General features: G+C 42.9%; 1 protein-coding gene across 2 annotated transcripts in view; it reads right to left on the minus strand.

Moving 5' to 3' along the window:
- Positions 1-11,036: 11,036 nt before the first annotated feature.
- The window catches only part of CD82 (CD82 molecule), a 39,359-nt gene continuing 35,329 nt past the window's right edge, over positions 11,037-15,066 (minus strand). For both annotated transcript variants that reach the window (XM_071558625.1, XM_071558626.1), the window contains exons 7-9: positions 13,984-14,175; positions 13,624-13,707; positions 11,037-13,105 (exon numbers count right to left, since the gene is read on the minus strand). In XM_071558625.1, coding sequence (XP_071414726.1) covers positions 13,028-13,105; positions 13,624-13,707; positions 13,984-14,175 — 354 coding nt within the window. In that variant the 3' untranslated portion in view covers positions 11,037-13,027. The remainder of the gene's footprint in view (positions 13,106-13,623; positions 13,708-13,983; positions 14,176-15,066) is intronic.

Below are 15,066 nucleotides of genomic sequence, written 5' to 3' on the forward strand. Positions count from 1 at the left end.
TTTATTGCTGTTTTTATTTTTCTTCATTGGAGGAAAGACTAGCAGCTGGGAAGGAAGACTATAAATCTTAACATTTGAGAGGGGAAAGGGTAAGGTGTTTTACATACACACAGGGGCTAGACAAGAAATAGGTTTTTTTTTTCTAGAGACAAAGAGCAATGTGCAACAGATTTCTTTTGAAAATTTTTCATTTACTGAAAAACAGAAAAAAATCTGCAGTGCACATCCCCCTCCTCTTTTAATTCCAGGTTTTATTAATTTTCACAAAAAAATCTGTAGGCACTTCAACAAGAAATCAATTATTTCTTTTACACAAAAATGTGATTGCAGATTCTTGCCAGGAAGAAGAAATGACAAAAACAAAGCATGCCAGTTTATCCCTTTGGAAGATGATGCAACCTTTGAATTTTTCTGGAATGAGAGGTGTTTGGGAATCACCTCACCTTTAGATGATGTATCTGACCCAAAGAGTGGTTTGCTACTCTCCACTTGCTGATCACAGATTGGGAATGCACAGTCCCCAGAGGAAAACAGACAGATAAAACAGAATGGGCACTAGGCTGCTGAAAGGATGATGGAAGCAGCACCTGTAAATGATAAAACATTCTGACATCAGTTGAAAGTAGACTGAAGAGCTCCAATCTGTATGGGAAAGCCTAACAAGAGGCAGCAGATACTTAAGTGTTCTCATAAAACTTTCCATTGACCATTTACAGTGATGCCCCCTATGCCCAGGCAAGATGAACAAAATTGCCTAATTAAGTTCACATCTTTGAATGTACCAATTAAACCAGCTTCTCATCTTCTCTTGCTGAGAGAAGGAGAAAAACTGCTGAAAGTCAGTGCAGTGGCATTTTTAAAAATGGAAAAACTGAAATATTGTATCATTGGAATGAGGTGGGATCAAATATATCTGAGTTATTATCTAGAGTGACTCTTGATTTCCAAGGACTAGAATCAGCACTTTGATACATTGTGTGACTCACAGAAGAATAGTTTCAAGCTGAAACTGTTAGGACAATGGTGACAACAGCTGATGACTCTGCAGTACCCTGTATAAGCTTTTCTGGTGTTTTTTCCACATAAAGATCAGATCAGCTTGTGGCTGAGGTGAAGCCTTAGATGATGACTAGCTTTTCTCTGGTGAGCATTTCATGGGAATCATGTAGAAGTAGGCAGGAAGGGCTCTTTAGTGGTTAAAGCTAAGACAACAAATGTGTGGGAATCTACGGTGAGTTGCTAAGAGTGCAATACTCAATTGAGATCTTGGTCTTTCTGGAACTGCACACTATGATGTTAATTGAAACAGAATTTTCCAGACATTCAGACTTCTGTTGATGAAAAGAGCATACTCAAGGTCTCATGAGGACTCTAGATTGCCTGTTATTTCTTCTATCTCCGATAGCTACTGGTCCAAGTCTTCCACTGAACACTGCATATGCTACAGGGCTCTCTGATAAGAGTGTCTCCCACAATCACTCTTTCCTGATCTTAATTTTAAATTCAGTTAAGCAACCACTTCACACATCATGCCTCATGCACTTGTTGCCAAAACCTCACCAGCCTTTTTCTTAATACTGCAAACCCTGAATAGATCCCCCAAACCCATTTTAGTTCCCAGCTCTCCTGAATACTGCCAACCTGGCCCCACTTCACCTCAAACTGGTACCTAAACATCCATGGCCCTTCTGGGAACCAGCCTTTATTCTTGCCCTATAGGCAAGGAAAGTCAGAGCAGAAAAATAAATCTTAATCCCAGCCCAAACCCTGGTCTTGTCTCTGGTGGAAAGACAGCAAGTAGTTCTGTCACCTGTACTGAATCTCAAAGCAGCTTTATGACTCTGTGCTCTCTCTGAAACCTAGAGGTAGGAATAAAGTGACTCAACACTATGCTGTATTCACAGGCACATTCCAATGCATAGCCATCAGTAACATCCTAGGAAACTACCTCTGATTCGAGACCTCTGGGCTTTAGTAGACCACAGTTTAGAGTAGCATTATGAGATTGTAATATACAGTTTTTACTGCAATACCGGGAGGCTTGCAGACATAATGAGGCTGTTGCAGCAAACATCCAGTGGCTCCGGCTGAACTTGCAGGGAGGCCTATTGCAGCACTAAGTGAACTCCAGGGTTCAGACTGGATTTATAATTCTTTTTTTCAAAATATAAGTGTCAAAGAGTTTCAGTCTAATTCCTATATGTAGGTTTACAAAAGCAAGCTGTGGGTGCATGCCAGAAAGCTTCTCTAAATCATGATTACTTCAGGGATGCATTGCCTCAGCAGTCTTCAGTTAAAGTTAAGATTACAAATAGGAAGTAACTGGAAACTGTTTTTCTTCATGAATCTCAGAAATTTGCACAAGCAGACAGATAGGGCTCCTGGGCTTGTGCTTTATTGGTGGCTAAGCCTGCAACACCAAACTCTTATGAACACTGGATTTACAGCTGGGGTTAGACTTTGCTTTTGGAACAGAGGTATGGGCCACGACCAGTTCTTATGCTCTCAAGGCTTGCAAAAGAACAAGAAAACAGCAACATTCAAGGGTATTATTTAGAAAACACAAGAGATCACCAATTGTGACATAATGAAAAATGAGCAGTATGTCAGTTATTTTTACATACTAAAAGACTTTCATGGATAGTGGAAAGAATTACATTCAGTAGGATCCTATAGCTTGCAGTTACTTTGCTGACACCATGCTGTGACAAAGCCTAGGCCTGGGAAGGAATCATGCTGAACTTCTGTCTCCTCTAACCAGGTAACAAAGTGCTAGTAGCAGGCTGACCTCAGCTGCTGGTTTTCTGGGCACAGTTCTGAAGGACTGCTGTACCATGGGTGCTGAGATCACAATGGCTATTCTAGAACCTTCTACCCAACTACCTAAACCTAAGCCAGTCAATAGCTTGACATTCTCAACTAATTTCACTCCAAACAAATTGTTTCTTTTTCCAGAGTTACAGTTTTTCAGAATACCAAAGTAAGAGATGTTCTTAAATCAATTCCATCCCACAGCTAACTTATTTAGCCATATATTAAATAAGAATCTCCAGTGCCAGTTTTCCTAAACTAGAACCTTCTTATATAGCTATTCATCCTTCATTCATAACTCAAGTCTCATTTTATTCCTACAAACAAGATATTACTGAAGCCAAAGAATCCTATTAACACTAGCCTTCATCCATTCCCAAGGAACAGGCAGACTCCAGCTTCAGCTTTCTTGTCCCAGCCCTCACTGCCCTTGCAAATGACTCTACAACAACAAAAAAAGCTGTTAGAGTTGCATTCACACTTTACATTCATTGCTGTACACAGCATGTCAGGCTGCTCCCCTTGGCATGTCTCACAGCAGCAGTGCTATCTGGGCAGGCTGAGACTCAACAGCACAAATGTGGGGCTTATAAGAAAGATGGGTACAGACTTTCTGCTAGGGACTGTTGCAATAGGAGTAATGGCTTTAAACTGAAGGAGGGTAGATTCAGATCAGATATAAGGAAGGAACTTCTTCACAATTTTAGTGTAGAAACACTGGAACAGGTTGTCCAGAGTGGTGGTAGACATCCCATTACCTGAAACATTCAAAGCTAGATTGGATGGACCTTGATTTGGCTGAAGATGTCCCTGCTCCTTAAAGGATATTGGGGATGGTGGACCACCAAGTTAAACTGTTCTATGATGATTCTATGAAATATACTCTCCTTATCCCCTAACCAGAGTATCAAGACATTCTCTACTTCTATCACCAATTAGTCCACTATAAACAGGTGAGCTTTACAGTTTTAATAAGCTTTTATTTGTCCTTGCATGGACCCTAACCATAACCTTTCACTGCCAGTGAAGTGGGCTTTGCTTTACTAATGGAATCTGACAACAGCAGCTGGAAGCACTGGAAATCTTCCAGGATCCTGAATCGTGCTGTATTCTCAACTTTCTGATCCTCAGCTTTTATCCTTATGGGAAACATCTCTGCATATTACCAATTACACACTCAACTGTAGTGCTCTGTCTGCAAACAACAGTTGGCAAAGTTCTTACAAGGTCCTGTTGGTGCTAACAGGAGCATGTGACAGAAGTTCTCTTACTTTGGGAGAATAAAGGATTGAGTGGGAAGCAGTTACCCCTGGGATTTCACCACTAAGACAGAAGCTAGCAGACTACCTTTTCCCACCAAGCTGATTCCAGGGTAGAGACAGAGACTGCTTCCTCCTCTACTTCTTTACCCTCCCCTTTGTACTGAAGCCTAGGAGACTTCAGTGCAGCTCATGAGGAATTCAAGAGGGGAGATGATCTCATTACCATTTTGCTGCTTATTAAAGAGTGAGACAATCTAACTGTGGTAAAAAATAAATAGCTGTATGCAATTATGAGAATCACCAGACATCTCATTTCATGTCAGGCAAGACTATTGCCTAACAGGAAGAGAATATAATCCTGCTGTTGCCTTGCTCAGATGAGTGAGACTTGAGCTAATTAGCTACCACTATAGCCAGGCATGAAATTGCTAACTTTATTTTATGATAGCCATCTGAACAGTGATGTGCTCTCTGCATCTTCTAATCACATAAATGCTGGTGTAACCAGCTTCTTCACTACTCTAGCAAAATACAAGCTCCTTGCTAATGACTACTAAGATACTGAGGGAAATCTAAGAGGAAACTCAAGAGAGTTCCCAAATCCCAGACACACCTCTGCTCTGAAGCCGTGGTCCCTGGTAGCACATCTTCCCTCACTTCTGCTCACAGCTCACCAGTGTGAGAGGATTCCTTGTAACAAAGAGTCTGCACCCCACAGCATTCTGCAGTCAAACTTTCTCATCAAGTTTTGGTATTTGCTAGCCAAAGCAGAAGTTGCTGGGGACTTCAGGAAGAGCCAGCAAGTGTGAAAAAGAACATTTAACCTGGGTGTTACAGGAGGCAGGAGGTTGTTTTCATAACATCTGTGGTGAGAGTGTATAAACCAATAGACAGACTGCCAATACTTGAAAGTACTCAAAAGGCAACTCTGGCAACCTTGTAGATTTTTTTATGAACAATTGGTTTTAAACTGATCCTGAAGTTAAAGTGAAATGCAGCAGAGTCACTTAAAGGATAAAGGTACAATGGTTTCTGCATTCTCTACTGCCTACTTCCACAACAGCAGCCCTACACTGGAGTGCTCATGCTCAGGTACAGGAGTTGTGTCCATCCACCTCACACTGCCGGTGAGAACTAATGTGGCAAACCTCAACAGATGAAATACAGATGCCTACTGCCCTGTCTTGTAGTCCCAGGCTCCTCAGAACAACTCCTACAGAGAAATGTGCCTCCTACATCCCCTCCAGGGCTGGCTGCAGCTCATTCCACTGCCCCTCATGGTCAGACCGCAGCTTGGCGTTACTTCAGTAAACCAACCTACCTGGCCATATGGGCTGGCTCCTCACGGCAGGGGCTGGCTCATGGGTGCTGCAGTCATTCAGATTTGCTTGGGCAGATGGCTGCAGCTAAACATCTGGGAATGGATCTCTATCATCCTGCTCTCTAACACCCCACCCTGCTCATTGTGGGGTGTGCCCTCTACCACAGTTCCCTCTTGTCAGAGCAAACCCCACACCACCTCTGTCTGTCCCAGACATCTCCCTCCAGATCATGTGCCAAGGGCTCCTCCTCCTCCTTCCCAGGCCATTCCCTCCCTTAGATGCACCCCATCTTCCAGAGGCTCCCACGCTGCCTCGGCCCACCTTCCAAACCACCTCACCTCCGGAAGTTCATACAGACCTGGTACTGGTGCATTTCTACTTAAAAACAAAATAAGACAAAAAAACCCAAATGAAACCAAAACACAACAACAACCAAACAAAAAAACCCCCAACACACAAACCCAAAAACGACACACACAACAGTAGCAGAGGCTGCAGCATTTCAATATCTCCCATCAGTCTCTCCAGAGCCTCACAGCACAAAAGGATGCACACTAGCTTCCACTAAGCAGCAACATGAAGTCAGTGAGATATTTGCTGCTGTGCAGGCACTGAAGCCAAAGCTCTTGCAAAACTGTACTCTTTTTCAAGGGTTCAATGTAGAATGCCACTGGTTTTGAGGAAAGGCTGCCCACTGATTGCTCCAGGCAGCTTCTTTCCTACACCACATGAGCCCACCTCACTGCTGCTCTGTCCTACTTAAGCCTTGCTTTGCTCTGCAGCTCTGAAGAATTGGCCACACAGGTCTAGAGGAGCTGCTCCAAAATACATAATGCGCAGTTTCCAGTTTCTTGTCTGAAGTAAAAAGTGACAGGAGAGGAAACAGCTTCAAGCAGTACTGAGCATGGGGAGGAGGGGGGTTAGATTGGACATGAATTTCTGCAATGAAAGTGTTATCAAGTATTAGAACAGGTCATCCAGGGAAGTGTTTGAGTCACCATTCCCAGAGGTATTTAAAAGATGTGTAGATGTGGCACTTCAGAACCTGGTTAACTGGTGGACTTGAAAGTGCTCAGTTTACAGATGGACTTGTCTTAAAGGTCTTCTCCAACCTAAATGATTCTGTGATTCTAAGTGGTGTGTCAAAGTGGACCTGGTTTGCACATTAGAGACACCTTTGCTTGAAGGGGAAACAGCAAGCACTCCCTAGTCGAATGCCACCCAGCCTAGGGGTAATAGGGGTACCTTGAATAGTTTATTCTTCTTGATTGTTTTGGGTCCCCATCCCTCCCCTGTTTGTTGGGTTTTTTTCTTCAACACTCAGATGATAAGGAATGCAGATTTAAAGGCAAATTAATGACTTTTTCTCTCAGATACAGCCAACATTTTGGACTATTCACAAGAAAAAAAATGTACCCATCTCTCCAGCCTATCCCACCTCAGAAGACCAATATATCCAGGTTTTAGGTCAAGTTTAGAATAGTTTTATAATTCTATTTTATTCAATTCCAAATTTTTTACATAATGTTTACTATGAGGTGGCAACTAAGAAAGCAGAAGAAATCCCTCCATCAGAAGCTATACAACTATTTTCAGCTTGTTTAAGCAGAAGTCAAAAAAAATCCATAAATAAAACACACTTTGTTTTATAGGAACGTACACCCTCTAGGGAAATACTGTTTTGGCAAAAGAATTCCCAACCAGTGTTAACCAGAATTAATTACAACATCATATTAAAAGAATAACGTCTTTTCAAATTCTTAAGAGCATCGTGAAACAACCTCTGCCAGAGGTCTGCACTGTGCTGGGTTATTGTTCCAGGCTGTCTGCAGACATCACTGCATGAGTTATACTGTTCTGACATCATTGTGCAAGTTCAGTGCACAAAGCATATGCCTGTACTATAACACAGTCTTGACAGGACCTCTCATTTCCACTCTAGTAAACCCTAAATAGTTTCCAGAAGAGCTATATAGAAAATACCCAGGAAGCATGCTGGGTAAGCTATTCAGATGATCACATGCCCTGGGATTCTTCCTGTCTCTGAAGAACTTCCATATGTCCAGTCTGTAACTCTAAGCAGGCCAAAAAGAAAGGAAAAGCTAGTCCGATGCACAATCCTCTGACCTCTTGCACTGTCAAAACTGTTGTTTTAGAGTTGGTTACCTGAGTATGGCACAGCCAGATTCAGGAAGAAATGAAGACCAAGAACTTCCAGAAAAATTGCTTGGACAAGAAGCAACAACAGGAAGATTAAGATTATGAACAGAAGATAATGCTGGCAAGAGACACATAATAGACAAAGTCTGCCACTATGGTGGCAGATATAGTGAGGATCTGGGGTCCTGTGGGAGGTCTAGATCTGATGTAGATCTGGAGAAGTAGCATGACAGCCTCATTATAGCATAAAACCAACAGTTCCTAACCTGGTGAACACTCACAGAACAAAGAATAATCCCTGAGCTGCTGCAATTGCTCAAAAAAACATTGTGAAGAAATAAGGAGTTAACTAACACCTGGAACCTATAGGAGTGGAGGAAAATGCTCTCTAGTTTCCTAAAGTGAGGGCCTGCTGTAGTTTCAGAATTAGCTTTCTATACTTCCTGTGTAACTCTGGATTGTTGTGGACAGAGAAGTTGCTTCATGATGCCACTCATCAGTGAGAGTTATAAGAAAGAAGACACCAGAGATAAATTTAATTCAAGTGAGTGCAAATACCATCCCTAGGGGCCTAAAGAATGATTTTCCCCCCTCAGATTCCATATCTCTTACAGCAGCTACATACTACTTGTAGCTTCATTGTCCTCTTAAACCCCTATTTTAAATGGAGATGGTATTTTTGCCTGGAGAACTTAGAATACTTTTTCTCCATGTACAGAGCACCCAATATTCCCCTAATCCTGCCCCACAGAAGCCAAACAGCACAAATGCCCAAGCCAAGTGCATTATTAGGAGCTTAGCAGGGACAAAACAGAAAATTCACACCTGTGAGAAGTAAAAATGTATGGCTGGAGTTACACAATCTGCTTAAGAGAAGGTAACTTCCCATGTTTGGCAGAAGGGATTCTTGCCAGAAGGCAAAAAATTGCATGCATTCTGCCAGCACATGCCTACTAGAAATTGATTCTAATGGCTAAAGCACACTTAGCAGCTTTACTAGCAACATTTTACTAATAACATTGGTTCACTAATTGCATATTTTTTGCTATGGGCCTTTTGCCAACTTTCCAGTGTTTGAAGTCTTCCATGCTAGTAATTTTTACACTGACAAGTTTTTAGTGGCAACCTAGTTTAATACATCTTTCAGAAATTCTCGCAGCTAACTATGGTCTATTTGTAATAAAAGGCCATATATAGAGCAGAGTCTCAGAGGCAAATGGGATAGAGCCAGATCATGAATAATTGAGGGTATATTCTCCATTTATGGCATTGAGTGGCAGCATTTGTGGGAATTCCAGGGTCCTAAGACTTTTCAGCTGCCTGTTCCTTGCCTTCCCAAACCAAGTCACGGAGTCTGACACCACCACTTGCAATCTGTCCTTCAGCAGCCAGAAATTAGACTTTTCTGAAGTCTTGCAAATTCAGCCTAATTCTGGAGCAGAGCTGGTAAGGACCAGCCACACCAACACACGTGGAAGAATTACAGGGAAAAGAACAATTGCCACATGCTACATTTGAGTGTGTGCTATGCAGAAACCATAAAAGAAAACAAGATGCATTGCGACCTACAGACTTGCCCACAGCCACTCTAATGCAATTCCTCTTCCCTTTCCAGAAGAAAAAAAACACCTCACAGAAAGAATTATAGCAACCTCTAGAGAGGAGCTGGGACCCTGGCCAAAGGAGCAGCAGCAGATTTCCTCTCTGAAGGTCTGAGAGCTTTCTTCCTGGAACATTTTTTAGCTCAAGTTTGTAAGCATTAAATTCTCTCTCCTTCCCCATAGACTTAATGCACAAAGGAATTGAGGATAGAGCAAAACAGGAAAAATTGCGGACAAGAAAAGAAGCAGCAGGAGAAGCTCCTCATGCTCAACTTCCAGAGCAGAAACACAAGCAGGAAACATAACTCTCACAGTAGTGGAAGACATGCAACAAAACATCCAACAGTGTACCGCTCCAAGAAATGGAAGAGAACATTATGCCTAGAAATGCCAAGCATGTAGCACAAATCATTTACGAGGAGAATACGTTTGTAATTACAAAGTTATTTTAGCTACCTTGCTGCCAGGAGTAACTGGGAGCAGAAGGAAGACATCAGTGTCATCCTGTCGTTCCCCAGGGGCCCGCGTGGGTTTAGTTTTCTTGGTGGAACACCTCCCTCCAGTGGCCAAAGGCAAGTGGTTTCTACAGACCTTGGGCAGTTTGGAACTCAAGCTGTGGACAAGCAATAGTACTCACTTTCCCTCCTTTCTCCTTCCAGCTCCACATCAGGTTGAATGGAAACCAGCAGCGCCCTTCCACACCTAGGAGCCATCTGGTCAGGGTTGACAGTTTTACCATGAAATGTAGCCCTCTAAATCGTGGGGACCTGGGAAAAGCATTGCCAGCTGTAAAGCAGAGTGCTCTGGGAAACAGTCAGAAAGGGGGGACTCCGCATGAACAAGAACCAAGCTCTCCTCAAGTGTACCCCAGGATAGCCTAAAGAAACAAGTTGTACTCACAGATAAGACAGATCATTGTACCCTACTGTGGGTCCAGAATTCATTTAAACACTTGTTCTGCACTCATCTGGTCAGGGTTAATGAAGTCTTGACGTAGACCCAGTTGCCACCACTGTTTGCTGTTAGCACTTCAGTACCTTCTCCTCTGCAAATTTCATTGTTTCTTCAAACATGTTTGAAAACTTAGGTTATGCTCATTGCTTCCTAAAGCAATAGCTGTAGACTTCATTAGCACACTAATGTAGGTTCCTCTAAGCCATTTTAAATGGCCAGAAACACCAACATGGCACAGGATCTGAAGGAATTTTGAGATCCAGCTCATATCCACTTCTCAACTGCTTAGCTGAAAAAAGCAAGAAGATTTATACATTTGACCTATCTACATCTCAGGAGCTTTTCAGTCAAGCCCAGTGTGTGGTGACATAATGTACAAAAGTTTCTTTCTTCCCCCTCACAGTGGCAGAGCAGGGGCTGAGGAACCTTTTTTTAAAATAGAAGCTTGGTGGCAGAAGCCTACTGAAAGTGAGTAGGAAAAAACTGATAAAGGTAATCTAGCAAGAGCTGTGTGAACTGTGGCCATAGCAGCAAGCTTCTATTTTTGTCAGAATTAGTATCCAGGGCTTGGGATTTCATACTGGGCAGTCTGTACAGATTTGAAGTGACATCTTCAAACAGATCTCTTAGCTTAGGACGTAGTAGGTAATTCAGAGGAACTACCACTCACTTAGCTCATCCTAAGGCAAACATACTTCATAAAACAAGGCAGAGTATGGGCCAAAAAAATTGTCACCTTCCTCTGCTGGGCATTATCTTCACAGTTCACATTGATTTCACACATAGGCCTCAGACCAGCTTCTTCACAAGCCCCTTTGCTACCTTGATCCAACAAGATGTCAGTGATTTGCATGTCAAGCAGAAGGGGGTGGAGAGGACGCAAGGGGAAAACACTGCAATGGACAAGTCATAGGCAGAGATGTATATATTTTTTTAGCAAAGTCTTTATTACAGAAATAATCACCCTCTAGACTTTTATATCTGTACATGCATTTCTTCCAGTAGGAAGACGTTGCTAAAAACAGACAAAAACAAAAAAGGAAATCCAGAAGGGGCTCCTTATTACTTGCTGCTTGGTATTGGCATCTGTAACTGAACAAGAATGTTACAAATAAGAACACATTAGAGAATAGACTTTGTGTTACAAAAGCTAGCAAGCTTTACTGCTAAAGGTGCCTTCTGCTATAGCAAAGGTCAGCTTGAAGGATCTGTGCAGGAAGGGGCTGATACCTCAAATTTGCAAAGCCTTATCAGACCTCCATAAAAACCAGTTGCCCAGTCATAGCTACTCTCCCCAGCCCTGATCCCCTGCACAAGCCTTTCTCCCTAGAAGGAAAACTGAGTAGGTAGTGAAACTACTTCTTGGAACTGCTACTAGGGTTATGACTACCAACCCCAACCCTGACAGGAGACAGTCCTGGGACCTCCTCTGTAAGGCAAAGGCTCTCTCACCAAGTACGTTGTAACAGGTCACAGGCAAGGACCATCCACTTCTCTCTCATACGGCTTCCTGCTATCAGGGTGCAACAGCAGGAAATTTGTTGTGCTCAAGACACTTCTAAGACTGAGAAATTGCACCCAGCTTTCTTGGGTAAGAAGATGGGGCAGTGTTTCACATACATCTCCTGCTTTCTTCTGGTCACTCCCTGCTGCTGGCCACTGACTAAACAGCCCAGCCATTAAGAACAGAAACCACCTAGCCTGCATGACTGCAGAACCTGCTACTTATCTGCTGCAGTGCTGGCACTTGAGACAGAACTCAGGATGCAGCCATGGCTCTGGACCACAGTGGAGTAAGAAGAATGGACAACTGAAATAAAAGCAACTTATCCTTGCATCCAAACTACAAAACCTACACTGGGAACTGGTAGCAGTGGTATTTCCAATATACAGCATCAGGAATCCAGTCAGATCCCTCCATATTCATATCTAAAAACCACAGATAACAAATTTTATATTCATAAAGGGGCAGGAGAAGAATCAAATTAATCATAACCTCTATAAAGTTGGCAACCCAAAAATGCAATGAGCAGAGCCAGCCTGGAGCTCAGTCCACACTATGCAGCAGTCTCTCAAGTACCTCCAAAGGGGAGCGAGGGAGAGAGAAAAAGGTAAAGAGGCAAATGGGAGAAACATCTAAGTGTCAAATCCAAAACGCAAGAGATCCATTCCAGAGGTAGCTGAGCACTGCCACCACAATCTGCCAGGTCACACTACTATTTTATAGGTAGGTTTGGCTCCCTCCTGGTGGCTTCTCATCACACTCAAAGGGAAGAACTCCACTGAAGGCAAGGCATAGCTGATTCCAGAAGCAGGAGAAGGGAATATGATGGTAGCACTCAATATTTCAGATGAAAAACTAGTCTGGAAGATGCACAGTGGGAGCCAAATCAGGTTAACTGCAAGGGAGAAGGCCTATAAAGCATGACTAGTTACCACCACAAGTCAGTGAAGCAAGTGAAGCTACCGAAGCACTGGAATCTCATCAGAATTCCTGGCTCATGGGACTAAGAGATGGGACTTCCGGGGGAGCTGAAAAGATGCGCAGGAGAACAGTGAGGGGGAGAGAGGTATGTTAGGCCCAGCAGGCTGTGGAAAGAAGATATGAGTAATATTGTTTATCATGGAGCAGGCAGCAAAAGCATTGTCCCCTCAGGTTAATTGGTGTCTCATGTGATATGAAACAGTGTTAAGTTCTGCTTCTTTAAGTAGAAATAATCCAGAGGCAGGATGCAGGTGGCCCAAGGGCCCTACTGCCAGAAGATCAGGCTATGTTGCAGGTCTAACAGTTCTTAGCAGAGTAGTATCAGAAATGGGATGTCACAGAAATGATGGTCAATGGTTGGGCAGTCTGGGTATGAGGCAGGAATGTTCTGTTTGCTCCTTCTGTGGTGCTGTAGCTCTGGACTCAGCCAACTCAAGACTTGGGCACTTTGGTGTAGTCTTCACTGTGTATGTTCTTGCAAAGCGAAATGGACAGTATCATCCCCAGCAGCTGGAATAAGTATGAAGAATGGGAACAAAATCAGCAACCAGACAGATAACAGGGTGGGAAGAGCAGGTGATACAGGGGAGCAGAATACAGTGAACATCTTTCAATTACAGCACACAGGTGAATAGAGTTGGTTTGCAACACAAGGCAAATGCAATAATTGGAATGGCCAAGAACTGGATTGCACAAAGATGTGTCTTCACCTAGAATCTATGTTATGGGCTTTTTATGGCAGCAAGTGGGGTTTCAATAGTGGCATGTTGCTTGTCTCAGTTTTCCTGGTTATGCATAAACTGAATTGTCATGAATCAGACACATCAGAAGGAACCACAAGTAGACTGGGCTTTGTTCAATTTTTAATCTAATCAATGAAAGCAGCAGTTCAAAGGTTCAGGTAGACACAACCAAGAGCTAGTACTGCACTGCTATTAAACCATGTATCTATTCTTGAGAAAATAGCTTTCCCTTTAAAATAATCTCCATGGTAAGAGAGTATAGGTTTATATCAGGAAGTGACTTACCTCTATGACAGCAACACCAGTGCAAACCCCAAGAATGACACCAAGGTTGTCCTTCAACCACTGTTCTACACCATCCATGCATCCCTATAGAGAAAACATGGTCACAAGGAAAAGCAGCATGAATCTAAATATCTCAAGACTGAATATGCATAACACATCTCCTTTGCATGCAGGAATTACCCCAATTACATGCTATACCAAGTTTCATGGTAGCTTTAGCAAAAAAGGGCAGGATCCCTGTACCCTCTTCCCCCAAATTTCACAGGTACTTTAAGCACTAATGACATGAAAAGTTCCCAGAGGAACAAAGACAAGATAACTTCAGTGGAAGCTTCACAGGGCCCAGACATACCCACTCACCTGCCCATGAACAGGCCAGTCATTAGATGTTGAGGTTCCATTGACAGGGTCATCCAGACGACAGAAACCTCTTCCTTCCTCTAAGTCCTCAGATCTATTGGAGCAGGAGCAGGGATACTGAGTCATGCTCTGGTTGATAATAATCTTATTATCTTCCCAGTCTTTTGCTCCAGTCCAGCCACAGCAGGTGATCTAGTAACCAGAGAGAGATTATCACAGTCTTACATTTTGCACTGGCAACATAAATGCATGTGAAAATAAACAGGTAGAAGTACACAGGAGCTCTCCATCTAGCAGCCAGGCCATACTGTTGCATGAATTATTAGCTGCATTAGACCACCACTCTGGTTACTTATACATAGGGCTGTCCAGAAGACAGGGACATTATTTCTTACTAAAGAATAACTCTACCAGGAAAAGAAGAGTTAAAGATCCACTTCTAGAAGACTGTGAGCATAGCAGACCATGATATGGACAGACCATCAATAAAGCTCTAAGTACACAAGTCACTCTATAACATGAACCCTTCACGTGCCTTCATGAGGTCCACATACTCAAATTTAGCAAGCCATACAGCTCAACATCAACTCTACAGAGTGTAATTTTGACTAGTTTTCAGACTGAATACTAGCAAACCTCATCTTAGTTCCAGGGGACAATGCTAAACAAAGGTAAAAATGCAAAACTGGTGTTGCTGGTGAGCCAGCTGGAGGGCAGTTGTCCCGTGTGAGAGATTACTTTCAGTTCCTCCAATTTTATTGTCGGCAGATTGATTTTGTGAGGGAGAGGCAAGGCAGGCAAGAGATTCATGTGTTGACAATTCATCACATGTGTTCAAAGACATCTCAAAAGTATTACTACCTAGTCTTCTAGTAATGCTACTTTCATAGGTTTAAATACTAATACTTGATTTTTCTTTCAGTAGCACACATTTTTTGAGCAGACATGAAACAAGAACTTCCATTTTCTGGTTTGCAACTGCAAGGTACCGCTTATCTCGGCTCTGGTCCCAGGAACAGCAGCAGCCACCGCACGATGGCGTCAGTCACCACACAGCCGAGCCTCAGCACGTCACTGCGAGCA

The sequence above is a fragment of the Pithys albifrons genome, chromosome 6 (assembly GCF_047495875.1).
Source record: "Pithys albifrons albifrons isolate INPA30051 chromosome 6, PitAlb_v1, whole genome shotgun sequence".
Taxonomy (NCBI): Eukaryota; Metazoa; Chordata; class Aves; order Passeriformes; family Thamnophilidae; genus Pithys; species Pithys albifrons.